At 52.4% G+C, this 26855-nt stretch overlaps 2 protein-coding genes across 3 annotated transcripts; one reads left to right on the forward strand and one right to left on the reverse strand.

Moving 5' to 3' along the window:
• On the forward strand, positions 1 to 26665 carry Ulk1 (unc-51 like autophagy activating kinase 1). Of its 2 annotated transcripts, none has more exons than XM_032886586.1 (28): positions 1 to 487; positions 862 to 954; positions 1036 to 1077; positions 11736 to 11768; positions 11965 to 12001; positions 14475 to 14648; positions 14859 to 14932; positions 15251 to 15352; positions 16180 to 16238; positions 16320 to 16402; positions 16745 to 16795; positions 17103 to 17191; positions 17942 to 18089; positions 18610 to 18670; positions 18882 to 18971; positions 19316 to 19441; positions 19743 to 19888; positions 19993 to 20097; positions 20581 to 20849; positions 21556 to 21749; positions 22043 to 22152; positions 22228 to 22371; positions 22871 to 23061; positions 23212 to 23384; positions 23463 to 23581; positions 23910 to 24067; positions 24706 to 24841; positions 24919 to 26665. In XM_032886586.1, exons 1-28 carry the CDS (start codon positions 377 to 379, stop codon positions 24972 to 24974), a joined length of 3174 nt encoding a protein of 1057 aa, XP_032742477.1. In that variant the 5' UTR covers positions 1 to 376; the 3' UTR covers positions 24975 to 26665. The 2 variants fall into 2 exon arrangements, with proteins under 2 accessions (XP_032742477.1, XP_032742478.1); XM_032886587.1 differs by having other exon boundaries at positions 20011 to 20097.
• On the reverse strand, positions 3205 to 3685 carry LOC116885323 (elongin-C-like). Its single transcript, XM_032886588.1, has 2 exons — positions 3645 to 3685; positions 3205 to 3564 (listed from the first exon to the last, which is right to left on the reverse strand). The coding sequence occupies exon 2, from the start codon at positions 3514 to 3516 to the stop codon at positions 3205 to 3207; it is 312 nt and encodes a 103-aa protein (XP_032742479.1). The 5' UTR covers positions 3517 to 3564; positions 3645 to 3685.
• Positions 26666 to 26855: the final 190 nt, after the last annotated feature.

Genomic DNA, 26855 nt, shown 5'->3' on the forward strand with positions numbered 1-26855 from the left:
CGCGCAGTGCGGCTGCGCCGGCGTCTCGGGCTCCGAGGCCCCGGTGCCGCGGATCTTTTGTTTCCCTGCGGGGCTGCGAGCCACATCGTCTGTTAGGACCGAGTTGGAGCTGGAGTGTGTCAGAGCCGAGGCCCGAGTCGGAGTGAGTTCCGACTGTCAGCGCCGTGAGGGTACCGCAGAGGACGCCGAGGGAGTGCGTCCCTCCGTCCGCCGGCCTGTGGGACTGGGACCCGGCCCAGGCCTGCCCCATGGGGCTCGGGGCCCCGGCGATGAGCCGGCGCCTCTGTCTCCGCGTACGCGGCCCGCCGGCCTCCGCCTGAGCCCAGCGCACCCCGTAGCGCCGCCCCCGGGCCCGCGCCCCCGGCCCGCGCGCGCTATGGAGACGGGCCGCGGCGGCGTCGAGACCGTGGGCAAGTTCGAGTTCTCTCGCAAAGACCTGATTGGACACGGCGCCTTCGCGGTGGTCTTCAAGGGTCGACACCGCGAGGTGGGTGAGGCTCCCAGGGGGGTGCCCCGCATTCCGGGATTCCTCGACTAGCACCCTACCTTCGGAAATCCATAGACCCAGTTAAGGACCCCAGCTCCGCAAATCCACCTGCTACTCTAGCTCCAGAGACCAGGAGATGCCAGCCCAGGATTCCCTATCCCCGAAGTCAGAACAGTCCTGAGAACCTAGCCTGGGACTCCATCCACTTAGATTCCAGGCCCGGCTGACAGAGACAACCTGTCTGCCTCTGGCATCTCCCCATTCCAAGACCCTTGGGACAGCCACCCTGAGCCATCTACGTGTTCCTAGCTTGGTGGGGAGCAAGGGGTGGGGGTGGTGTTTCCAACACTGAAGGTCCACATTTGGCTTTTCAGAAGCACGACCTGGAGGTGGCCGTCAAATGCATTAACAAGAAGAACCTTGCCAAGTCCCAGACACTGCTAGGAAAGGAAATCAAAATCCTGAAGGTGAGCCAGCGCCTCGAGGGAGGGGGGAGAGGGTGGGTCAGCTCTTGTCTCGCTCATGAGAAACTTGGATTTGTGTCCTAGGAACTAAAGCACGAAAACATTGTGGCGTTGTATGACTTCCAGGTAAGGCCGGAGGCAGCTGCTGCTGGGCTTGGGGGAGGGGTAACGCTATTCTTGCCTGTTTCATCCACAGCCTCAGGCCGTAGGTTGCCTGGGGTTGGAGCCCCCCTGGGGGGGGCAGTTGATGGCTCTTAGATTAGTATTTGGTTTTGGTGAAAGGAGCTGGGTTCTGAATGCCCTGTCTCTGGCTCAACCAACTGTGAGGCCACTCAGGGCCCCGGGAAGCCTCATCTCTGGGGCAAGCTTTTCCTAGGTTCGGGGGACCTCCCTAACTTATCTGTTGCCTGCATAGGAAGGAAGGCGGCCATAAACACTAGCGTTGAATCTCTGGCGATTGCCTAGCTCAGATCGTTTGGTTTGTTGGTGTATCCTGGAGCCAAGGACCCTTTTCCTCTCCTTGGTGTCTGACCCAGTGGCCCTTTCTGAGACCGGTGTCCCAGCCAGGCCCACCTGTCTGGGCTGGCGGGTTTGTTTGTTGACATTGCTTCAGCGGCCTGGCATTGGCCAGCCCACTCCTGCGTCAGAGGCTAGAAGGGGGAGGGGCTGTTGGAGATTCCTTCTCGCCGGCAGTTGGGGCTGGGCCCACTCTTCCGGGCCTGAGGATGCCTCCACCTCTCAAGCAAACCAACCGATCAGTCAGCTTCTGTGCTGCCTTTCCAGGTCCCCCAGCCCGGTGGTGGCAGGAGCTGTAGGCCTTGCATACCCCGTGTGGGGACCAGGAACCCTAGGTGCTGGTCCCCTAGCAAAGTGCTGACTAATGATTTTGAAACCTGTTTACCGGGGCCACGGGACCAGCCCTGGCTGAGGGAAGTTCCCAGCCGCCAGCTAGCTGTGTTTCAGTGGCCTCCTCCCCTTCCTTCCCTTCCTCCCCTGAACCTCTTCCAACTTTACCTTGAGGGCTGTGAGGTGGCATGAGGTGACATGTGGGCAGGGCCAAAGTCCTGTGTGACAGGGAGTACCTGGCGACAGCTGGAAGCGTGGTGTTCTGGGTTCAGGGGTCGCGCCTCTGTAGCCTGCCTTTCCTACCTTCCCCATGCTCCCCCACCCCACTCCTCAGTGCTATGGGAAGGGCCCAGGGCTGAGTAGATGGCATGACCTTCACAGGGGGAGAGACTCTGGTCCTCACTGCACTTTGGGATTCCCTCCAGGCTCCCGCTGTCCCCTGCCTGGGCATTTCCGTGGAGGTCTCACTAGAGTTGAACAGATAACAGTTAAGTCCACTGTAGACTGCTGTCCTGTCTCCTCTTAGGTATCCCCACAGTTTGTGTTACTCCCTGGAGATGCGTTCCCTTCCTGCCACACCAACCCCCACTGCCCTTCCTCTACTGTCTCTTGGAGGAGGCAAGAGGCTTCAGTTTCTTGTCACACACTGATGTCTGGCCTGCTATGAAGAATAACACTTGGTTCCTTATTGGAAGTGATAGCTCACAGGCTGAGTGTTCAGAGCGGACTGCAGCGAAGGGCTCACCTAGGTTGGACCACGCAGGCTGTGCCATCACTTCCGGTGTCAGGCTACTGGGAGCACAGGTGGTATTTGCTGCCATCTCTGTTCCTGTGGTGGTTATTTAAGGTCATGTGGTGCCTAGGGCTTGACTGTCTGTGGTTCATTTTACTAACCTAACCCTCCTGAGGGACAGGAGCTATTCTGGGATTCTGGCAAGTCAAAATGTGGTCATGACTGTCCTTGGGCTCTTTGGCTAGAATTGATATGTAGATGGATTCCTAGAAGTCGGAGCCCTGGGCAAGAGGTGTGTGCTTACTGTAATCCGAGGGACTGTTGTCCGATTGCCCCCCAGAGAGGCAGTGCCAATGGTTAGTTATCTGGTGATTGCCCATCTCCTAAAGTTGTATTGGCTCAGAACTTATCCTTGCATTGAAATCTTACTAGTGGTTTTGCTGCTTGTTTTTGACTTGCTGCTTGTTTTTGTTTGTTGTTGTGACAGGGTGATTTTGTGTAGCCCTGGCTATCCTGGAACTAGTTCTGTTGACCTCTCCTCAAACTCAAGTGATTCACCTGCCCCTGCTAGAATTAAAGGCATGCACCACCCCTGGGCAGCTAGAGTTTCTATTTTCTTTTTTTTTTTTTTATTATAATTTATTTTATTTAACAATCTAGGAAGTTCATGGCCATCAGCAGTTCAGTGCAATTTCAGGTGCAATTGGGAATTCAGGAATTTCAGTGGAGCTGTTAGTATATCGGACCCTGTATGTAAAATACATGCACACTTTCGATAGCACATGTGAAGGGATCTCTCTAAAGTTGACCTCATTGGTTTCATTCTCCGCAAACTGACCTGGACCACTCAACATGGCCTTTATTGTTCCTGATGTTAATGCATGTTCTCTTTTTACAATAAATTCATGACCATTAGAAGATATTAATTTCACATACATGGCATCAGGGCCTTCACAGCCACCATAGGTTTTCTCCTCTCCATCCATTATGTTCTTATAAAATTCTATTTGATCCCAGAGGAAGTTACTAGTTTCCCCCGTGGGTTCCGGGGCACAGGAAGGAATTACTTCCGTCGCGTCACAGCCGCTTTCTGCAACGCGAGGGAGATTGGTACCTGGCGAGGCCGAGAAGCAGCAAGCTGGTAACTTGCGTCCGAAGGAAGTGCTCTATTTTCTTTTAAACTTAATTTACTTCACATCCAGTCACACACCCTTTCTCCCAGCCCTACCCTTACAAATCCCTCTCCCCACCTCCCCCTCCCCTTCTCCTGAGAGGAGAAGCCACCCAACCCTGAGACCTACAGTTGCTGTGGGCTTAAATGCATCGTCTCCCATTGAAGCTGAGCCAGGCAGTCCAGTTAGGGGAAGAAGATCCAGTGGCAGGCAACAAGAGTCAGCCAGCCAGCCCTCCACTTGTTAGGGACCCTGCACATCTGCCAGGAGTGTGTTTGCGTACACGCGCAGGTGCCTCTGTGTGTGTGTGTGTGTGTGTGTGTGTGTGTGTGTGTGTGTGTGTGTGTGATCTGAGATATGTGTATGTGGCACGTGTGTGCCGTTGCCAGCATAGGCCAGAAGAGAATGTCACATGCCTTGTAACTGGAGTTATAGGCAGTTGTGAGTTGTATGAGGAGGGTGCTGTGTGTTTTTCCTTGGTGCTTTGCCTATACATATATATGTCTGTGTGAGGATGACAGAAGCCCTAGAACTGGAGTTACAGACAGGTGTGAGGTGTCATGTAGTTGTTGCTGAGAATTGAACCCAGGTCCTCTGGAAGAGCAGCCAGTTTTTTTGTTTTTTTTTTTTTTTCCTTTTCTTTTTTTCAATAACTGTTTCTCTATGCTAACAGCCCCCAACCCCAGGGTTTTTCTGTTTCTCATGTTTGGGTGTAGAACTCAGGCTGACACTGAACTCACAAGAGTCCCATTTGCCTCTGCCTCCTGCTGGGATTAAAAGCATGGACCACCACACCTCGCAAAACAGCCAGTATTTATTTATTTATTTATTTATTTATTTATTTATTTATTTATTTATTTTTCAGAGCTGGGGACCGAACCCAGGGCCTTGCGCTTGCTAGGCAAGCGCTCTACCACTGAGCTAAATCCCCAACCCCAGTATTTATTCTTAAAGGCTGATCTCTCATGGCCCTCATCTGGAGTAGTGGTAAACAAATTTACTTTGTCTTCCTTGTTGGAAGCAGGGTCTATCCTTTCTCTGAGACTTGCCAGTCAAGTGAGACTGGTGGCAAGCTGCTTCTCCATGCTTATGTTTGTACTTGGAAAAAACCTGGATCTGGGGTGACACTTGTTACTGTCTATTCATGCAAAATTTTCTGATGGTATATGGGCTCTTTATAAAGGAAAAGTTCTGGGGTTGGGGATTTAGCTCAGTGGTAGAGTGCTTGCCTAGCAAGCCCAAGGCCCTGGGTTCGGTCCTCAGCACCAAAGAAAAAGAAAGAAAGAAAAAAAAAAGAATGTAAGAAAAGCTCTTTTGTTTTAGGTTACACATAGGCATTTCTCCTCCCCCTCGTTTGTTTGTTTGTTTGTTTGTTTGTTTGTGACAAGGACTCACCCGCTCCGAGGTGGCCTGGGACCCATTCTTCCCTCACGCACCTGGCAGAAGCAGGCTAAGGGAGGGGAAGTTTATTTTGGCTACAGGTTCTAGTTCATCATAACAAGAAAGGTGGAGTGGAGTTCACGGCAGTGTTTAATCAGAGATGCAGAGAGCTCAGACTACAAGTTCTCAGCTGTAACCTCCAGCCATTCTTCTAGCCATGAAGTTTCCACAATGCCACCAGTTTGGACTTTGTATTCAAGCATGCACCTGTGTAGGCTTTTCATGTTCAAACCATAACCCTGACCAGGTGTAGGGTACACTCTAATCCCAGAATTAGGCAGGGAGAGACATGCAGATCTCTGAGTTCCAGGCCAGCCTCTTCTACATAGTGAGTTTCAGGCTACACAGTAAGACCCTGTCTCAAAAAACAAAACCCACAATACCAGCTCCTCTTCGTTCTTTGTAGTGCTGGTGTTGAACCTGGGACCCATAGCGTTTCTTAACTCATACACACTCTTATGAGTTAAACCTCCAACTCCTGCACTCTGAGTTCACCAGAGGTTTGGGGAGGCAACTGGATGGAACATAGGGCCTTCATCAAGGAGGGACTGGGCTCCCTCCTCATCTAGCATCCAATGTCTGGACTTGTTCTTTCTCTGGGAGAGTGAGCACCGCCAGAACCAGCATCAGGCCGTAGATGTGGGTTCTCTCAATCCTTGCCAGCCTTAACTGCTGATGACTCCCTGGAGGCTGGTACGCGGTCTGGCCGGTTCTCTGAAGCCCTACGCCTTGCCAGGTTGCCCAGAGGTGACTCACCTGGACCTTGCAGACAGATCCACTCTCGAGCTCTGTCTGGGTTAGGAGAGCCTGGAGATGTCCTGGCCTGCGATGGAGGTTTGGTTGTAGCCGTCTCACTCACCACTCAGGGTGGAGACTGCTTATCGTGTGGACTCAGTCTGAGACGAAGAGGCTGAAGTCTGTACGTCTGCAAAGTTGAACATGCATTTTTCTCTCTTTCTTTTTTTTTTTTTTTTTTTGGTGGTGGAGTGGAGGGGAAGACTAGTGTATCCCTGACATTGGCCTGGAGCTCAGTGTGTAAACTAAGCAGGCCCTGAATTCAGAGTTCTGTTTGCCTCTGCCTTCCAGGTACTGGGATCAAAGGCATGAACTACCACACCCAGCAGCTGCCATAACCAGTTCCTCCTTTGTGTTTTGAGTCAGGGTCTCCTGTAGCCCAAGGCTAGCCCTAAACTCCTTGACATTCTGCTGTCTTCCTTCAATTTGGGATTAAAGGCACACACACACACCAATCAACCCATCCAGCTTTCAAGTTTTGATAACAGCTTTAGCTGTTTTTGAACTTGCTGTCCTCTTCCTGCATCATCCCACTAGATGCAGGGATTACAGATGTGCACCACTATGCCTACTTGTTTAAAAAAACACTACTTTCATATGGATGTTCTGCATGAATATATGTCTATACTACTTGTGAAGAAGATGTTGGATCCCCTGGAACTGGAATTACAGGTGGTTGCCGTGTAGGTGGTGAGAATCAAACCCTGGTCCTCTGGAATCTGGAAGAGCATCCAGTTCTCTTAAACACTGAGCCATCTCTCCATTTATTTCTGTCTTTTTCAACAGGGTTTCTAGAACTGTCTTTGTATACCAGGCTGGCCTGGAATTCACAGATCTGCTTGCTTCTGCCTTCTGAGTTAATCTGCTGGGGTTAAAGGCATGCATCACCTCTGCCAGGGACCCATCTTTTTATTTAAAACTGTTTTTAAAATGTGTGTATGTTACGGGGTGGAGCGTGCACATACCAGGCCGTGCTTGTGTGGTGGTCGGAGGACACCTTAGTGGAGTCGAGTCTTCAGCCATGTGGGAACCTGGGGCTCTAAACTCAGGGCGTCAGGTTGGTAGGCAGGTAGCTTTATCTCAGAGCCATCTTTATTTTTATTTTATTTTTTAAAGAGTTATTTATTTTATGTATGTGAGTACTCTTCAGACACACCAGAAGAGGGCATCAGATCTCATTACAGATGTTTGTGAGCCACCATGTGGTTGCTGGGATTTGAACTCAGGACCTCTGGAAGAACAGTCAGTGCTCTTAACCACTGAGCCATCTCTCCAGTCCCTTATTTTATTTTATTTTATTTTTGGTTCTTTTTTTTTGGAGCTGGGGACCGAACCCAGGGCCTTGCACTTCCTAGGCAAGCGCTCTACCACTGAGCTAAATCCCCAACCCCTGCCCCCTATTTTAAAGGTGTGTTTCTCTCTGTGTTTTCCTGCATATATGGTAATGCACCACGTATATGAAGTACCTACTAAAGCTTTAGGAGGGTGTTGGATCCCCCAGTGTTGGAATCACAGTTGACTTTGAGCCATCGTATGAGTTTTGTGAACCAAACCCAGGTCTTCTGTAGGAGCAAATGCTCGTAAGTGATGAGCTATTCTCTCAGGCTCTCCAATGCCTTCCCTACTTTATCTTTTTAAGCTGAAATGGTGAATTGATATTGAAGCAGGCAGGATATTGATCAGATGGGACCGAGGGATCAAGCTCAGGTTAGGCCTGCTGACAGATTCAAGGCTTTTTACCTTTTGAATTGTAGGTAACATAAAAGTATGGAGGGTGCAAAGCCTGTGGCAGTGTGGGATAGTAGCCATGTTCTAGAGGCTGCCTGCCTTCCACCGCTTGCCCTGTGGCTCTGGTCTCCCGCTTGGTTAGCTTGTATACTTCCTACAAGCAGACTGACTTTCTATTGAGATTTGGTTCTGTCTGTATTTTTCTGACTATACTGTTTGTGGTAGGTAAGATGTCTGTGGGGTCAGAACTGCAGTAGATATCAGGAGTATGGTCCTAGAGAGCAGCTGTATGGAATTGTATTCCCAAGGGTCCACTCTGTCCCCTTGTGCTATCTGTGGCTATCAGGGGTCTGACTATTCACAATGCAGAAGTTGATGCGTGACAGTAGACTTGGAGACGTACCTGGCTGGATTAATGGATGCCTCCTCAAGAGGCTGGCCTAGATCAGAGAACTGCAACAAAGGGAAGTTGCTGAAGCCCAAGGGATAGAGTGGTGGACCTTCCTTACACAGGTCACCAGCCCCCAGCCCACCCTGGTGTGTGAGCTGGCACTCTTCTGTTGACTATCCAGAAGAGCCAAGAATTGCTGTGGCTAGAGCCTTGCCACCTTCTGCAGTCCAGAAGCCTGGCTCCTCAGGAGTTAAGTGGGTCAGTGCTTGACACTCGTCTGCCAGATCCAGCCTGAGATCACCAGACCAGAGTGGAGCAGGCAGAGGGTGGAGAGCTGGGATCCTATTAAGCAAAATATCTGTGTCTGGGGCGGGGCAGCCTCCTACGTGCCCAGATGCCCGTGCAGCTTCCCAGGATGCTAACCTCTTGGGCCAGCACTGAGTGCCTGTGGGTAGTAGGCCTAGCTCTCACAGGAGTGCTGATTCTATTCTGTTTTAATTTTCTTTCTCCCTTGCACAAGAAGGATAGCTCAGCAAAAGGTTGTGTTCCTCCAAAACCTGCTTTCCTTCGCCACCAACTGTGTCTAGCCTACTGGCCACCCTGTGTCACCTTCTTCCCTTCAAGGGCTGGGCGATGGGACCTGGCTGCTGGAGTTGCATTCCCCATCATGGCGAAGACTGTCTGCAACCCTGCAATGATGGGAAAGCTGCCCCTGAGAAGGAAGGGACTGACTGCTCCGAGTCCTGGAGTATGTGCTAGGGAGCAGTCTTAGCCACCATTCGTAGGAACAATTGAGCAGAGCAGAGGCTGGAGAAGTGGTCCTGAGTGAGCTCCAGGTGGCTTGGGACAGGGCAACCCTGACCACTGTGGTTGTGTTCTGTCCTCTGACTGCTACTCCCTGTTCATTATGGAGGGGACAGGTTGTGGTAAGCCATTTTCCTGGAAAAGCTCTTGCTTGGAGGCCCTTGCTTTGTGGTTTACCTCAACTCCTCGTTCCCTCTAGGCTAGAGACAGCCTGGCCCACCAGCTTTAGAAGACAGGGAGTAAAGTTCCAAGTTGGTTGGGACTGGTTGGGTGTTGGGTTAGGCAGGGAGATGGAGGATGGCATAGAAGGCAGCCTGCCTGGGCGAGCCCGGCTGCTGCACAGAGCTGGGCATGTTCTTGGTTTCTTGGACCTTGGCTTGCTCCTTTGTGGCTGGGGAACATCCTGTCACTGGTCCACTGTGTGGCTCATGGAAGTCACGCACAGAAGAAGCAGGAGAGTGTACAGGCCTGAGAGGCTTGACAAGATGGTGCTGACAGGGGAAGGCTAAGGGCACTGCTTAGGCCTGGTGGAAACACTTGCTCTTTTTGCACAGTATGTCTAAGTGGGGCAACAAGCTCACTGTTGTGAATTGTGGACCTCACTCTATGCTGAGGTCTTCTCTGTGTAGAAGCTAATGGCCTATGGTTCACCAGCAGCTCTGCCTCTAGTGTGTCAGGGTAGGTTTAGGAGTGCTGGCTGCTACCAGTAGCCCTCAGTTGTAAATCCTGGCTTAGTAGCTCTAAGGGAGGTAGGGATGCCATCTTGGTCTTCCCAGATCTTTTGTCTGTCCTTGTCACTGTCCCTGCTTGTCCTGGCTGGGTGGGTGAGTTTGGGGCTCTAGATAGATCATGTTCTAATGTAAGGACAGACCTGGGTATCCACCTTCCACCGTCTGGTGCGTGCATGTGTGCATGGATCTGTTTGTCTGTTCATCCATCTGTCTGTCCATCCCACAGCAGGTGGCCCCAGAAGCCTCCCTTGCTTGGGCTGTAAGCTGAAGCTGCTGACAGGCTGGCTTTGATGCAGAAGGGAACAGGGTGTGTGTAGTAGTGGATATTTATGGGTCCTTATCTCTGTCACCTTTGCTGTGCCCTAGCCCTCCCTCAGCTCTCATACCAGTCAAGCTGAAGGGGCTACCTGCTGCTTCTTCATTTCCATCCCCATCCTACCTGGATTTTGTCTCTCCCTCCTTGGCCCCTAACCTCTTTCCTATTCTGTTCCCTTGAGCCTGCCTTTGTGGTTCCAGATTGAGGACTTTACAGAGTATCCTTCCCCTGTAGTTGACCTGGAATGCAGAAGCAAAAGTGGAGCTAGTGGGGCCAAGCCAAGGCTCCTCCTCTAGGGCAGGACAGGAAAGTTCAGGCAGGGATTTGGGGTCTTGGTATATAGGCCTTCATGAAGCAATCTAGGCCCATTTTGTAAATAGCCTCCCTCCCACCTTGGCTACACTCAGTCACACTTGGGAACACACAGCTGTGAGACAGCCAGGCTACCTGAACACAATTCTTAGCTCTCTTATCTCTCTGGTGCAGAGTGGGCTTTTCCCACATTTACATCCTAGGGTTTTATTTAGGTACTTTGTGTCTGTCATTCATGGGATGTTCCTGTGTAGCCTTGTGGATTGGGAAGCTGGGCGGGAAAGGAGTTGGGGTGGAGGTCCTAGGTGTCTGCATATGTATGTATGTATGTATGTATGTATGTATGTATGTATGTATGTATGTATTTGAGGAAGCTATCTCGTGGAACTGGTTAACATTGGCTGCTGTGCTGGGGTCATCTGGGGATGAGGGTGTCTGTCTCCCATTTAGCCCTCCCAGGCTCTGAGAAGGGCTATTTTGCAGTCTTTTCTTGGTCCGGGCCCTAGAAGAGAGATTTGAAGACCCTTACATCCCTCCATCTGCAGCTGAGTTCCTGAGAACCAGGGAGTGTATCCTCGGGCTGTGGGGATGTGGTGGAGCCTCTCTTTGCTTTTTGCTGTGGGCTATATAGCAGGAAGGTCTCTTCCTGTGGTTCCCAAGGCCTGCTCTACCCAGCTGGCAGCTACATTTCAGGGATCCAGCTACCTGTAGAAAGAACTGTAGGTTGTTTAGACCCAGGCTGATTAGCTTGATTACAACCCCAACCCCAGGTCCTAGGTTTGTAGTCAATGAAAAGGTGAGAGTTATTGCTCTGGCTACAAGGAAGGAGTGGTTTCCTAGAGGAGGCACCACAGTTTGGGACCAGGCCTGTCAGATGGGTGGTCCCTGTTCACTGCAGGCTGTTAGTGTTGGGTAATTGATTAGACAGGGGAGCATATTGGTACCCAGTGAGGATCTGTCTGAGTTTGAGAGAGAACAGTGGAGGGGGGAAGACCAGGATACCTCCTGCTGAGAAGTCTGCATTAGCCTCTAGAGTCTCACCAAGTAAGATCAGGACAGCTGGGAGGCCTTTTTGCTGACTCAGCCTGACAACACCAGCCTGTAATCTGTTTTGTAGACTCCTGAGGTGGGAGCAGAGCTGGTCTTGGGCCTAAGAGTCAAGGCCAGTACCCTGTGAACATGAGTCCCAGTACCCTGTGAACATGAGTCACCTTCATAGGTAGTAGTCCATGTGCACGACAGTCTCTTCCTACCCTGAGCCTTATGGAGGTCCTTAGACCTGGGGTCTGAGACACTGAGGCAGCGTTTGATATGACCATGAAACAAGTATGCACACTCCAAGCCTCTTGCCACAGACGTCCTGTTTCTTAGACTGAGTCCTGGCCACAGAGGACACCTAGACCTGGCCATGTTCACTCTGCTTGTGGTCGCATGTACCAAGGACTCTTGCAAGTGATGTCCAGTGAGAGAACATGAAGGTGTTCCCCCATCTTAAATGGCTTGTTCTGTCTTACAGGAGATGGCCAATTCTGTCTACCTGGTCATGGAGGTGAGTTCCCAGGGCAAGCACAGGGCCCAGCAGGATAGGCATAGTGGGTATAAGCATGCGTTATTGACATTTCCTAGCTGGGATTTTGGGAATACCTACACGGGACAGGTCCAAGAGACTGGTAATGGATTAAGGACTCTGAGTCAGGCTGGAGATATTTGGCTGTGTGCTCATGTGCGTCCCTTGTCTTTTGCAGTATTGTAATGGTGGAGACCTGGCTGACTACCTGCACAGTGAGTAGGCTCGCCCCCTGGGCTCTGTTTCCAGCCTAAAATGCTGCAGCTTGATCTGTCCCCTGCTTGTTTGTGACGTCGATCCTCCTACTTTGGGGTTATATAGGAAGTGAGTACAGCTCCCTCAGGCCCATCAGCCTGACCACCCTCAGCCATTTGTATGTCCACGTGCTGGGTTGGGTGGGTGGCTTAAGCAGAATTGTCAGGTTCTGCTATTTTGGCCGAGATAAGGACATAGGCCAGGGTAGGTGGGTCTGAGCAAGCACGGGCAGGGACACACACAGGGATAGGGCAGAGGAGCAGCTTTAGAGTCTGTGTAAAGTTGAGCCAAGAGATCTCTGGGAGATCTGGTGGGTGCAGGTTAAGAAAGGTGCTCCCAGCAGAGTAGGGAAGCTTCAGGCAGCAGGAGAGCTCAGGATGCACTGAAAGACAGCACGTGGCTGAGTTGTTTAGGCAGAGTTAGGAGCATCAACATCTCTTCCATGGGGTGCTCTGAGGGTTGGGGAAAGAAAGAAAGAAAGAAAGGCAAGTGGAACCACTGTAGGGACCTTGTCCCAAGGCCTGGAAGGATGCAGCAGCTGTCCACGCCTCATCAGAACGCTCTTTCTTGGCAAACATGAAACAGAAGACAGTGGGAATTGATGGCTCAAAGTAGCCCTTCCCAGATGATGCCTTCTGGCTCAAGCTGTGACAGAAGTGACAGCCCCTTAGCCTCCTTTTAAGGGTAGCGACTCCCCCAGAGCACCTTTCTCCAGAGGGACACAGGCATTTAGAACACAGTATCGACTGTTTGAGTCTTCCCTCTACTACAGCTTCTGGACACCTCCCCAGACTGTGGCATTGTCTTCTGGTTGAGCCATTACAGAAGACCCTGGGTCTAGGAGAGCCCTGCGTAGTCTGCTGGGATGGTTCAGTTGTAGTAGATGTTGAGGTTGTGTCTTTAGGCTCCTGGCCTGTCAGCTCACTGTGTGCTCAAGTTCACGTGGCTAAGCCATGCTTGGCTTTGCCCACTCAGTATTTGTTCCTGTCCCCTGGGGCAGTCACACAGCATGCTGCACCCATGACCTTCAGTAGTTGGGTGGTTCCTGGCCAGGCTCCAGGCTCTACAGGTGTCTGTGGGGGAGGAAAGGGTGAGCAGGCCAATACAGAGCTGGCCTGTAAGCTTGAGTGTCTTGGGGGGCTCACAAGACCCCCATGCATGTGTGTGTTTGAGCTGCAGTGGAGGCTCCCTAATGGCCATCCGTCGAGTGACGGGGCTGTGGTAAGCTGCTATCCCAACTGACTCCAAAGTGGATGTTTCTTCTCAGTTGGTACACATCAAGCCTGTGTCTAGGGTGTGCATGTTTTGGTGTCACTTGCTGTGGCTCCTACCTAGGAGGGAGTTAGCTGGTTGTCTGACATCTCTGCACTGCGTTGCTGTTGCTGAAGCCTGTGCCCAGTTGAGCCTGAATATACAGAACTCAGGGCTCTGCATCAAGTTCACATACCCATGGTTTGCAATTTGCTTTTTTTTTTTTTTTTTTTTTTTCCTTTTTTTTTTTCCGGGGCTGGGGACCGAACCCAGGACCTTGCGCTTCCTAGGTAAGCGCTCTACCACTAAGCCAAATCCCCAACCCCTGCAATTTGCTTTTTTAAAGAAATACTTCTGCCAGGCATTTGAGGCTTGGGTCTTTAAACCCAGCACTATGGAGGCAGAGGCAGACAGACAGGTCTCTTGAGTTCAAGGTCAGCCTGATCTAAGAGTGAATTCCAGGGCAGGTAGGGCTACACAGTAAAACCCTGAGTGGACAAACCAAAACAGAGTGTTGAAAAACCAAGAGGAAGGGGGACCTTTTAATTTTAAGTGTTCTGTTTGTCATGAAGACCACATGCATCATGCGTACCTGGCACCTTCCAGAGGGTATTGGAAGCCCTGTACTGGAGTTACAGGTGGTGGTGAGTGAGCCACCACACCATGTGGGTGATAAGAAGCAAATCCAGGTTCTCTTTGAGAGCGGTGAATGCTCCTAACTGCTGTGCATCTCTCTGGCCCCTGTATCTACTTTCACATAGACTGCCTTTTTGGAAGTCACTGTGTTCTAGGGGTCAAAAGACCCACCCCAGAACTTGGGAGTAAGACTAGTGACTGACTTGCCATAAGAATGGGAAAGATCTAGCAGGTGTCCAGTAGCGAAGTGGAAACCAACACAAGCAGAGTGCTGTCATCAGCCAAGAGCTAGCAGTGCAAATTTGTGTGGAGGGAGAAGTCCTACAAGAATATGTGGGGAGAGGGGAGGTGGACCAGCTTCTGGAAGTTGTACAACAAGTTGGCCTTGGTGCAAAAAGGCTTGTAGACTGGGTTTGCCCTGTTTGCTGGAGGGCTCTGTAGAGTGATAATGGTGCTTAGTCCCTGAGCTTGTCTTTCCACACAGCCATGTACCCTCTGTCTCCTGGAGGGACCATGGTGGCCTAAAAGTCTACCTTTTCTTAACAGCTATGCGCACACTGAGTGAAGACACTGTCAGGCTGTTCCTACAACAGATTGCTGGTGCCATGCAGCTGTTACACAGCAAGGGCATCATTCACCGTGATTTGAAGCCCCAGAATATTCTGCTGTCCAATCCCGGGGGTCGACGTGCCAACCCCAGCAACATCCGAGTCAAGATTGGTGAGATCTGTTTGGGTGGTGGCTCCCTGAGAGACTGCAGCAGGGGACCCTTCCTATAGAAATGTCAGATCAGGGGTTGGGGATTTAGCTCAGTGGTAGAATGCTTGCCTAGTGAGCGCAAGACCCTGGGTTCAGTCCTCAGCTCCCGGGGAGGTGGTGGTGGTGGGGGGAGAAATATCAGATCAAGCCATCTGGGTGCTTCTTCTGCAGCTGACTTTGGATTTGCCCGGTACCTCCAGAGCAACATGATGGCGGCCACGCTCTGTGGCTCTCCTATGTACATGGTATGTACCCACTCATGGTCCAGGACCACTTAAAACCCACACCAAGCATCCTGATGCTTCAGGGAAAGCTGGGGTCATCCTCCAGTCTAAGACACTTTGTAGGAATGTCAGACCCGCTAAGGTTCAGCTATGGCATCGTATTGGGCTGTAGATAGTTGTGCATCATTTTGTCCTGTCAGAACTGGCTGGTGGTGCTTGCACGGTGGGTGTGGGTTGCTTAGTGCCTTGCAGGTACGTCTCCAATGTGCTGATGCCTGGCACTTGTGGCTGGTCATTGCTGCTGCTGCAATAGTGCTGCTCTGTGTCGTCACCCTGTAGGCCCCTGAGGTCATCATGTCCCAGCACTACGATGGGAAGGCTGACCTATGGAGCATTGGCACCATTGTCTACCAGTGTCTGACAGGGAAGGCCCCTTTTCAGGTGAGTGCCTTGTGGCACTAAGGTCCTGGTGAGTCCCCAAAGCCCTGGAGGGTGAGGGTCAGTTTAGGTGGCATTCAGGGTGGGTCCTCAGCACGGAAGAGTACCGGGTTGCCAGGTGGGGATCAATGTGAGATTATAGGTACCAGGCTTGGTGGCAGCCCTTATCATGGCCCGTTCCATGGGTCACCGTAATACTGCAGTTCCTTATTAATAGTCAGGTAGTCCTAAGCCATGCCCAGTCAGTCCTGATCTCTTCTGCACCAGTACATCCTACCTAACAGAATAACCCTCTTACCTAGAGCTTAGGCCACACCTCGATATTTGGTAAGTTAAAGGTCACCTCTGCTATGACCTCCATCAGAGGTCGAGTCATGTTTGTTTATGGTTACTCTGGGTTAGGTCTCCTGACCTTCCACCTCCCCACCCCACCCCCCGCTTCTAAACATAATAAATTTATATTGCCTGGAAGCTCCTCCTAGTCAACATTGACTGACTTCAGATCAGGAGCCAACCCACTCCACTCCCTCCCTGTCACTAGGATCTCAACCCATGAGCCTCCCAGACCCCCAACAGATAATAGTGAGGGAGTCCATGCTCAGCTCTGGGATATATACCTAGCCATGGCCACCCCTTTCTCAATTGGAGGGTCTGATGGCTCCTGTCTCATCCGGCTTCCCGCTGTCCTTGTGTGACATAGCATATGAGCTTCCCAGTGTCCTCCCCCTGGGCTGTCTGGGGATGAAGGCATTTGAGAGGCAAGGCAGTGATGGGTGGTAGGGCCCTGTGGTTCTTCACAAGTCTGAGCTTATTCATCGCTGTCTCAACAGGCCAGCAGCCCTCAGGATTTGCGCCTGTTTTATGAGAAGAACAAGACACTAGTTCCTGCGTAAGCAGCCCTCCTTTCTCCCCACGGTGGGTCCACGCTGGCACCCACAACCTACTCAAATACATCTGCTCTTTCTCCCAGCATCCCACGGGAGACATCAGCTCCCCTGCGGCAGTTGCTCCTGGCTCTGTTGCAGCGTAACCACAAGGACCGCATGGACTTTGGTGAGCACAGGCCACCTGGCACTCTGCCCGCTTAGTCACCCTGCTTGGTCTTGGGCATTACCTTTAGTTATCATTATGTTAACTGGCCTCAGTGAGCACCCAGGCACTGATGGTCTGCCAGCTGCTGTCAGCCTACAGGGCCACAGTGTGTTGTGCTCCTCCTAAGTTCAGCAAGGTCAGCAGGCTGAATCCTGCTGAAATGGGGGCTAGATGTTCTCTGAAGCCATTTTCTGGGGCCCTGACTCTCTGTAGGTAGCTGGGGCCTGGCCTTGACACCCAAGGCTCTGGGCTGAGTCTGTCTGGGTCAGGGGCATTGAGATAATTCGCTCTTTTTATCCACAGATGAATTTTTCCACCACCCTTTCTTAGATGCCAGCACCCCCATCAAGAAATGTGAGTCTCTGGCAGTCTTGGGCACAGACAGGGCTTGTGACATGCTCCCCAGTGTCTGTAGGTGCCACATTGCTATCTTGGGAGATAGTCTGGAAAGGTGGAACGTCTCATTCTGCCTCTTCTTGAAGGCCATGTTTACCTGGGTGGTTCTGCTGTTGTGGGCTTGGGGGCACTGGAGGTACCAGTGCAGGGTGGCATAACATACTGGCTGCATGTCACTGTGGTATCAGTCAAAGGCAGCCATGTCTCCAAAGCTGTAGTGGTATCCAGCAGTGTGCACACTGCCCCATTTCCTTCCCTCTTGCAGCCCCACCTGTGCCTGTGCCCTCATATCCAAGCTCAGGGTCTGGCAGCAGCTCCAGCAGCAGCTCTGCCTCCCACTTGGCATCTCCCCCGGTGAGTTGGCTTTCGGGTTTCTGATGGGCCATGGACTGCATAGTGATGGGTTTACAGAAAGAGATCTAGCTGCCTCTGGTCCTTTAAGCATGACTTGTGTAGCTTCAGGCATGATCTGAGTAGCTTCTGTCCTGCATGACTAGGGAAAGGATTTCCTCGCATTGATGCTCACTGAGCTTGAGCCCCATTTGAATGTCTAGCTGTTCAGTAGTGTTTGGTTGGGCAGTAATAAGCTAAGGTCTGGATTTGGCCCAGTCCTCTAGGCTGTCCCATGACTAGAGGAGCAGGTTCTGTGGTCTGTGACTGGTAGTAGGGTCTCAATATGTTGGTGCTCATTCAGTGAGAAGTATGGCTCACAGCTGTGCCAAGCATTGTCACCTGCCCAGGGCACCTGGAAGTGTTTCTGTACGGTACCTGGTTGGTGCTGGTTTGCAGTGGTACCTTCCTCTGGGGGACACTAGCTCTGTTACTGTATAGGAATAGAGAGGTGGGGTGCAAAGGTAGTAAATACTGCCCCAGACATGGATTCTTCATGAATGGCTAGGAGCTAAAGGCTCCCAAGCAGTATGTATATAAACTCCCAACATGAACCTTTAATGTTTGAAAGAAAGCTCTGCTGTGCTGCAGAGAAAGTCCAAGCCCAGCTCTCTTGCTTAGCACCATGGGCCTGACCCCCACTGTGGTCTGTACTATTACTGGGGAGGTGGATTGCTTATGGACTCAGTTTACCAGCCCTGTTCCATTTTACAGTCCCTGGGGGAGATGCCGCAACTGCAGAAGACCCTTACCTCCCCAGCTGATGCTGCTGGCTTTCTGCAGGGGTCCCGGGACTCTGGTGGCAGCAGCAAAGACTCCTGTGACACAGATGACTTTGTTATGGTCCCAGCCCAGTTTCCAGGTCAGGCCCACTCTACAGACAGGCAACCTCACAGTATTTATTGGACATGGGGTGGGTGTGGGGAGCATAGGAGATTTGTCAGACAACTCTGGGTACATGCACACGATATGGGCGTGGTTATGGAGTCCTTTGTATTCGTGAGCATGGGTTCAGACCGATCTCCTTATGGGTAATTGGAATGGGTTTTTAGAGCTTTGCGCTTGCTGGGCACAATCTGACCCTCACAGGTGTGTCTGCAGTGCCTTTGTGTTCAGGTGCAGGAATATGAAAAAAGGGATGCAGATGGTCCAGGTGCTGCTGGTGTATAACAAAGGTGGCTGAGAGAGGGACTGCCAGTCCCCTCTGTCCCAGAGCCTTGCACTGAGGCCCTACAGACCCACTTTACCAGCCTGTAATTGCACTGTCCTGACTGTAAGCTCTAGTGGGAAGAGAGACATTGGACATTGGCATGGAGAGCTAGAGAGGTCAGGAGCCGAGGAGAGCAGAGGACACCTTGGCCAGATGCCATCTTCTTCCACAGGTGATCTAGTCCCTGAGGCAGCCAGTGCCAAGCCCCCACCTGACAGTCTGCTGTGTAGTGGGTGAGTGAGTCCCTCTTGAACGCTGCTCAGAGATAAGTTGGGCCTTTAGGGGAGCTAGCACTATCCTGCCTGGCCTTGTCTTGGCTGGGAATAAGGCCATTTGGGAGGGACTAAGGCTGCTGGGCCCCCTTGGGGGAAGCCTGTTGCGGGAGTCTAGAATCTGAATGCATGCATCAATCCAAAGGTGTCCACTTGTCCCTTCTGCTACCAGGAGCTCACTGGTGGCCTCTGCTGGCCTAGAGAGCCATGGCCGCACCCCATCTCCCTCTCCGACCTGCAGCAGCTCTCCCAGCCCCTCTGGGTAAGCATTAATAGTGACACTCAGGGTCATGACCTTTCTCGACATGATCTGTTCAAAGGTCCTGTATTTGGTCAGATCTGGCCATGGCAGTGTGGATGCCCTGCTGAAGGCCTGTTGAAGTATGGATGGGTTGATGAGGGGCCCCACTGAGAATATTGCTTTCGAGACCTTTGCTAGGTTAGATTATAGCCAACAAATATGTAGGGGTCACAGAGATAGATAGAGGTTTGGGTGGTTATAGTGTGAAAGTCTTTAGGCCTGGCCAAAGTCGAGACTTTCTACCAAGATGTTTGGGGATGAGCTTATTCCCAATGCTGTCTACAGTGGTGATCCTCTCTCCACAGCCGGCCTGGTCCCTTCTCCAGCAACAGGTACGGTGCCTCGGTCCCCATTCCTGTCCCCACTCAGGTGCACAACTACCAGCGCATCGAGCAGAACCTGCAGTCACCTACTCAACAGCAGACGGCCCGGTTAGTGTCCCTGACCTTAGTGAGAGACTTGCCACTGCTGTGGACCTCCATTGTGGGCAGGTTGCAGAGTCTTTCACTTGCTGGGCCTCCTAAGCTCATTAAGCCCATCGTATTGACAAGCTGTGCCTGGTAGCCTGAATGAAGTAAATGGTATGGTTGGGTGAGTGTTTCGTGTAAACTACAGAAGGCAACTTCTGTTAGCAATGGTAGTTAGTGACTGTAAGCCAGCACAGCCAAGGAAAAGCTGGGGGGGCCCTCAGTGATGTGGATGAGACGTCACCTGCCCTGGCTCTGTTTGCAGGTCTTCTGCCATCCGAAGGTCAGGTAGCACCAGCCCTCTGGGCTTTGGTCGGGCCAGCCCATCACCTCCCTCGCACACTGATGGAGCCATGCTGGCCAGGAAGCTGTCACTAGGAGGTGGCCGTCCCTACACACCCTCTCCCCAAGGTGAGTAAATCTTGGGATGGGAACTGGTAGGCATTCCCTTCCCACCTGTGGGTGTGTGAATGTGTGGATGTGATAACCCCTCTGTTTGCTGTGGTCTGATCTAGCCACCCTTTTCCTACCAGTGGGAACCATCCCCGAGCGGCCCAGCTGGAGCAGAGTGCCCTCCCCACAAGGAGCTGATGTGCGGGCTGGCAGGTCACCACGACCAGGTAGGTGTGGCACAGTGCCTGACTGTAGAGCAAGCGTGGGGCAGTAGCTGAGCTGCTTGGTGGGGCCTCCTCCTGCCCTCAGGGGGAAGTAGGAAGTACTGCCAGTCTGTCATCAACCCTTGGGTGCCTGCTGCCACTCAGTTCCTTATAGTCCACAGCTGTGTGGCTTTGGACACAGTGCTAAGCCTTTCTGTGCCTGTGTTATATAGAGGCTTTCTGAGGTAGCTGTAAGGAGTCTTTTTTTTTTTTTTTTTCCTTCGGAGCTGGGGACTGAACCCAGGGGCCTTGCGCTTGCTAGGCAAGCGCTCTACCACTGAGCTAAATCCCCAACCCCAGCTGTAAGGAGTCTTATGTTCATGGAGTGAGGGATCCATAAAGTTGTTGTCACAGAGGCCTTGAGTGGGGCAGTGGCTTATTTAGTACATGTTCCAGGGGCCTGTATGAGGGACCTGAGGGTAGTAATGCAGCCTGTCCTATACCCAGGCTCCTCTGTGCCTGAGCACTCTCCACGAACCACCGGGCTGGGCTGCCGCCTGCACAGTGCCCCCAACCTTTCGGACTTCCATGTTGTTCGTCCCAAGCTGCCTAAGCCTCCAACAGACCCACTGGGAGCTACCTTCAGCCCACCCCAGACCAGCGCACCCCAGCCATGCCCAGGGCTACAGTCTTGCCGGCCACTGCGTGGCTCACCTAAGCTGCCTGACTTCCTACAGCGGAGTCCCCTACCCCCCATCCTAGGCTCTCCTACTAAGGTAATAGCTTCTAGGAGGGACCGAGCTCTGGTAGGGAGTGTGGGGTAGGAAAGGACCTGGTCATTCTGAGTTTTGGTTGCCCATTGGGCTTCATCCTCCAGCTGCTTCCCTGGAAATGCCTAGTGGGGTTGGGGAAGGGAAATTAGGAGAGCCGGTTACTGGTAGGATGCCTTTAGCCCTAGTGACTTGTCACCTTTACTTTGTGAGGCCTCACAGAAGTAGGATTGCTTGGCTTCCCTGACTGCCCTGCAGTTCATCCTTGGGAAGAAACCTGGCCCCATGTCTCTGTTAAGCTGTGGCTGCTTCACTGTGGTCGCATGGTACCACCAGGTGTTGGGTGTTTCGTAATATGTGTAGGCTGGTTTGGGTACAGGAACGATATCTCAGGCTGGGCATGGTGGCACATACCTATAATCCCAGCTTTTGGAAGGATCTGAATGTTGAGACTAGCATGGACTCCATTTCAAAGTGTCAAAGTGTCTGAGGTTTGTCACCTCAAGAGATTGTGTAGTTCAGTTTGTTTTAGTTTTCCTTTGTGGAAAAAGGGGCCCTAGACAGCAGCACCATCTCATGACACAAGAGCCTATACATGTGCCCTTGGGTTTGGCCTGGAGGGAAGGATTTCCTCACTGGGCCCCATCTTGTGTTCTGGTTTCTGAGGTCTTCCAGTCCATTGGACTTTCTGAGTGCTGTCCTTTCCTCCTAGGCTGGACCCTCGTTTGACTTCCCCAAAGCCCCCAGCTCTCAGAGTTTGCTGACCCTGTTGGCTAGGCAGGGTGTAGTAATGACACCACCTCGGAACCGTACACTGCCTGACCTCTCAGAGGCGGGTCCTTTCCAGGGCCAGCAGCTGGGCTCTGGCCTACGGCCTGCCGAAGACACAAGGGGCCCCTTTGGCCGGTAAGTGGAGTGGGAAGACTGCTCAAGGCTTTCCTCTCTACCATTTCTGACCCAAATCATTGTGTGGTGCTGGCTGTCCAGAGTGGCGGGTGTTAGGTTGGTGGTGGGCACCTGTGCTTCAGCCTGTTTTCTTTGAGAGATGTGAGAAGTTGGTTAAAGTACTGAAGCTCCGTCCTGAGTTACAAGTCCAGCTGTGCCTGGCCTGAGGAATGGTTGTGTGCAGAAATAGGCTCCAGCTGGCTGGCCCACTGGCCATCCTCTACATTACTGCCCTCCCACCCCCAATACCTCAGGTCCTTCAGCACCAGCCGCCTTACGGACCTGCTGCTTAAGGCTGCATTTGGGACACAGGCCTCTGACTCAGGCAGCACTGACAGTCTACAGGAGAAACCTATGGAGATTGGTATGTGAGAGGTGTGTGGAGGTACTTGGGGACAGTCTGGTCTCAACCCATCCCTGAGCCTGCCTTGTTCTTCAGCTCCCTCTGCTGGCTTTGGAGGGACTCTGCATCCAGGAGCTCGTGCTGGAGGGGCAAGCAGCCCAGCACCTGTGGTATTTACTGTGGGCTCCCCACCCAGTGGTACCACCCCACCCCAGAGTACCCGCACCAGAATGTTCTCAGGTAAGGTCTGTGCCTAGCCCAGGAAAAGCAGCCCATAGGGTGGGGATTTTTGAAGGCAAACTCTTGTTGTATAACAGTCCTCAAGCATAGACCATAATGTATATGGCATTTCCAGCACGGACATGGAACAGTGATGCTAACCAAGACGCTAGACTCCATGTCCAGCTGCACTGAAAGGCCAACCTATGTTGGCTGGGAGTCCTGGGCTCCAGCACAGATCCTTGAGGGTCCTGCCTCTTCACAATAATGGCACTGGTTGCCTTTTCTTACCTAGACCTTTACTACCATCTCTAGGCAGATGGGGAGCTAGAGTGCTCCAAGAAGGAGCCCTGCCCTGGGGGTGCTGGTGCCTTTGAATGTGCTCCTTATTAAAGCATCAGGATAAGGAGGTGTGTGAACTGAGGTACGTCTGAACTCTGGAGATGGAGTTCAGAGTGCCAAAGGTTGTGGGGTGAGAAGCAGGCAGGCTGCCTGCCCCTTACCAGCTGTCTACCTACAGTGGGCTCTTCCAGCTCCCTGGGCTCGACTGGCTCCTCCTCTGCCCGCCACTTAGTGCCTGGGGCTTGTGCAGAGGCCCCGGAGCTTTCTGCCCCAGGCCACTGCTGTAGCCTTGCTGACCCCCTTGCTGCCAACTTAGAGGGGGCTGTGACCTTCGAGGCTCCTGACCTCCCAGAGGAGACCCTCATGGAGGTGAGGCTTGTGGGGAGGTGACAAGCATGGGTCCTCCCTTCTGACTGCCTGCTTAACATTTGGGGAAAGGTGTTCCTTGGGCAGATCAACCTTTCAGCCCTGCTGTGTACACTTGTGTGTCCCAGGCTCTGACTCTTATTGCTTCCTCAGCAAGAGCACACGGAGACCCTACACAGCCTGCGCTTCACACTAGCGTTTGCACAGCAAGTTCTGGAGATTGCAGCCCTGAAGGGCAGTGCCAGTGAGGCAGCCGGGGGCCCTGAGTACCAGCTTCAGGAAAGTGTGGTGGCTGACCAGATCAGTCAGTTGAGCCGAGAGTGGGGGTAGGTGTTGCTGGGCATGGAGATGGCTGTTGGGCACTTCTGCCTCTGACTGCCTCTGACCTGTTTGTTGCTCTCTAGCTTTGCAGAGCAACTGGTTCTGTACTTGAAGGTGGCTGAGCTGCTCTCTTCAGGCTTACAGACTGCCATTGACCAGATTCGAGCTGGCAAGCTCTGCCTTTCGTCTACTGTGAAGCAGGGTGAGGAGGTGGGCTCAGGGAGGTGGTGGTACTGGGGTGAGATGAGCAAGCCTGAGGTGGAAGGGTAAGGCCACATGGGTAAGCCCAGGCCAGGTCAGGGAGCAGTCAGCAGAGTGGGTACACCAGCCTGGCCTCATGCTCAGAGCACAGAGTGAGTGGAAGTGAGCTTACTCAAGACTGAGCTCCTTGGGGTTGATGCTGACCTTGCTGTGGCTGGTGGGGGTTACAGCTCCTGCATGTGTGACATGGTCTTCCACCCGCATGCTTTCCTATGAGGGTGTGTGGGGTGCTATGTATGGACCTGAGATGTCGGACACTTCCACCCTAGTGGTACGCAGACTAAATGAGCTGTATAAGGCCAGCGTGGTATCCTGCCAGGGCCTCAGTCTGCGGCTTCAGCGCTTCTTTCTGGACAAGCAACGGCTGCTGGATGGGATCCATGGTGTCACTGCAGAGCGGCTTATCCTCAGCCATGCTGTGCAGATGGTATGGGGTAATCTGTGTGCTGTGTCTGTCAGGGCTTAGGACATTGTTCCTAGGGGCCAGGGGCCAGGACTCTGAAACTAGGTGTGATGCTTTCCCTGGCTGCAGGGCTTCCTGGGACCTGACATAGTGACTGCCCACTGTGCAGCTTACCAGCTCAGGTAGCACCCTAGCTCTCAGCTAGGTGGTTTCCTCGGCTGACACGAAGGCCTCTGTGTAAGGAGTACACCCTGTTTGTGAGACTGAGGCAGTGTTTCTGCTTTGTCATACATATGTTCCTCACATGAGGAACATGTCTGCCAAAGGAAGGGCCTCCCCCATCTCTTCCTTTCTGAGTTGGCTGTGACCTATTTACTGATCAGTTTCATTGTCAGCCACAGTGGTAGGAATGGTCTGGAGTGGGTGCTTTGCACACTGCCAGCTTGCCATGGGGGTTGGGTTGTATCCAAACCAAGCAGACAACACAGTGGCCACCACCGTGCAGGCAGGCCATGTAGATCTATGAGCATCTGTAGCTAATTCCTTAGCCCTTCTTTTATGCTCACAGCATGACTACAAAGGAAGTTTGGCAATCTTTAGTGGGCTGAGCAGTCAGAGCCCTATCTTGCCCCAGCCTTGCCCAGCTTTGCTGTTGCCTGTAGGTACAATCAGCTGCACTCGATGAGATGTTCCAGCACCGAGAGAGCTGTGTACCTCGATATCACAAAGCCCTGCTGTTGTTGGAGGGGCTGCAGCACACTCTCACGGACCAGGCAGACATTGAGAACATTGCCAAATGTGAGTGCCTTTCCTTCCCTGCAGCCTGAGTGGGGTGGTAGGCGTGGCCTCCCTGCCTCATGCTCTGTCCTCCACAGGCAAGCTGTGCATTGAGAGGAGACTCTCGGCCCTGCTGAGTGGCGTCTATGCCTGACCACCTGCTGCCAACCTGCAGCAGGAGAGTGTCTGAGACCTGGCAGACTGTCCTCAACACTGATCTGATGGTGCTGAGACTGCTGCCAGCCAACTCCAGCAGGGATGCTACACGGTGGACCTGTGCATGCAGACTGGTGCAACTCCTGCTTCCTAGGCTGCCAGTCTCTGCTGGCAGGTAGACATCAGAGTGCCAGGGACAGCTCCCTTACCCACTGGGACAGGAGTTTCTGAACTGTTCTTCCTAGCTGGCTCCCCTGGCAAGCAGGTACGGCGCCAAGAGGTGGTAGCTGATGTGTGTGGGCACCTGCCACCTGCAGAGCCCAAGGCAGCCCTGTAGACAGGCAAGGCCCTGAGACTGTTGCTGACTCCAAGCCAAAGCAAGCTTTTTCTCACAGTTCACTTGCCCCATTGCTCGTCCAAGAAAAGAGGGTATGGTCTTCTGGCCTCCTGATCTCTCTAGGAACTTCTCCCTCTGAGACTACCCACCCAGCTTTGTAAGTCACCGGAGCACTTTATGCATACAGAGACTGGAGAACCTAGCCAGCAGTGCAGACTGCTGGGAACCTGCCTCCTGTTCCTGGCTTTCGTCCTCCAAGATGCTGTATAGATGCAGACCATGTCTTCGTGTATAAAACGCCCAGTGTTCACCTCCTCCTGTGTCTGGTCTTTGGAGGAAAGCAACAGACTTGCCTCCTGAGGGGAGACAGTCCTCATGTTTAAATGTTCAGTAGGGACAGTCGTCGTGTGTGAAACACCAGGCTTTTTAAACTCAACTTTACCCCCAAGATGTGTCCCCACCCTCTCAGTTTTTCTTCATACAAGGAAGCTTCAGATGTTTAAGGATTGGAAGGGTGGAGGCAGGGCAGGTCAAGTATCACATTGGATGTTGCCCTTGTGTGTAGGAGATGGTGCCAGCTGTGTGTGTGACTGAGGCTGTAGTGTGTGCATGAGTGAGTGTGCTGCTGGTCTCATTAACTTTCCCTGTGGATGGCAGAAAGGGCAGTGCCCAGCCACCGTCCTTCCCATGCAGTAGCAGGTGTGGGTGAAGAAAAACATATGCAAACATGTCCTCTGTAGAGCTTTCCGGTCAGTCTGGCTCCTGTGCTTGGTGGCCTTCAGGGTCTGTGCTGAAGCTCGTCTTCCAGGCTCCAGGGTGGACATAGCTAATACCTTCCCAGCCTCCCTGGTCTGCCAGTCCTTTGTCACCGCTGTCCATGCATACTTGAAAGTATCTGAGTGTCCACACAGCAGATATGGGGTTTCTGTCCCACAACAACATAGGCCACACACACATACACAAAAACACGTTTTTCTTTGCAATACTTGAAATATTGCCACTGTGCTTGGTTGTACAAGAGTTGTACAAGAAAGCAGATCTCTTAAGACCAGTCTCTTCCTTAGTTGCCCCATGACCTCCCTTGCATGTAACATGTTGTATTTATTGCTTTGTGGCCAACCGGAACCCAGAGCCACCAGGGAGGCTAGTGCAGGGGTTCCTTACCCACCACCTGGTTCCTAAAGGCTCCTGGGTGGCTGTGTGTGTGTGTGGCTGGCTGTGTATGGTGTGAGCCAAACCTGCTCACTGAACCAGTGCTCAGGCCTGTCAATTTTAAGATGAATTTTGTGAGTCTCCCCCTTTTGTGTTTCACTGTGTCATATCAGTTTAAGAAAATAAAATTTGGAATTATTTATGTGGTGTCAATTTCATCCCGGCTTGCCACTGTCCCTCTAGCACGTGGGTATGCCTTCAGGTCCATCTTGCAGATGGCCTGTGTCCTACAGCCAAATTGAGGAGTCCCATAGGACTTCTTCACAGTGCCAGTGGTAGCTTGGTCAGCTTTAGAAGCAAGCCTCAGTTTGGTCCAGGGATAGCTGGGTG

Source organism: Rattus rattus, chromosome 16 (genome assembly GCF_011064425.1).
Source record: "Rattus rattus isolate New Zealand chromosome 16, Rrattus_CSIRO_v1, whole genome shotgun sequence".
Taxonomy (NCBI): domain Eukaryota; kingdom Metazoa; phylum Chordata; class Mammalia; order Rodentia; family Muridae; genus Rattus; species Rattus rattus.

Bases quoted from the DNA above. Each gene is read 5' to 3' on its own strand.
- Ulk1 (XM_032886586.1), top strand. From the start codon at position 377: ATGGAGACGGGCCGCGGCGGCGTCGAGACCGTGGGCAAGTTCGAGTTC. The intron at 955-1,035 runs GTGAGCCAGCGC...TTTGTGTCCTAG, and splicing joins AGGAAATCAAAATCCTGAAG to GAACTAAAGCACGAAAACAT. The intron at 18,972-19,315 runs GTAAGCATTAAT...CTCTCTCCACAG, and splicing joins AGCTCTCCCAGCCCCTCTGG to CCGGCCTGGTCCCTTCTCCA.
- LOC116885323 (XM_032886588.1), bottom strand. From the start codon at position 3,516: ATGGATGGAGAGGAGAAAACCTATGGTGGCTGTGAAGGCCCTGATGCC.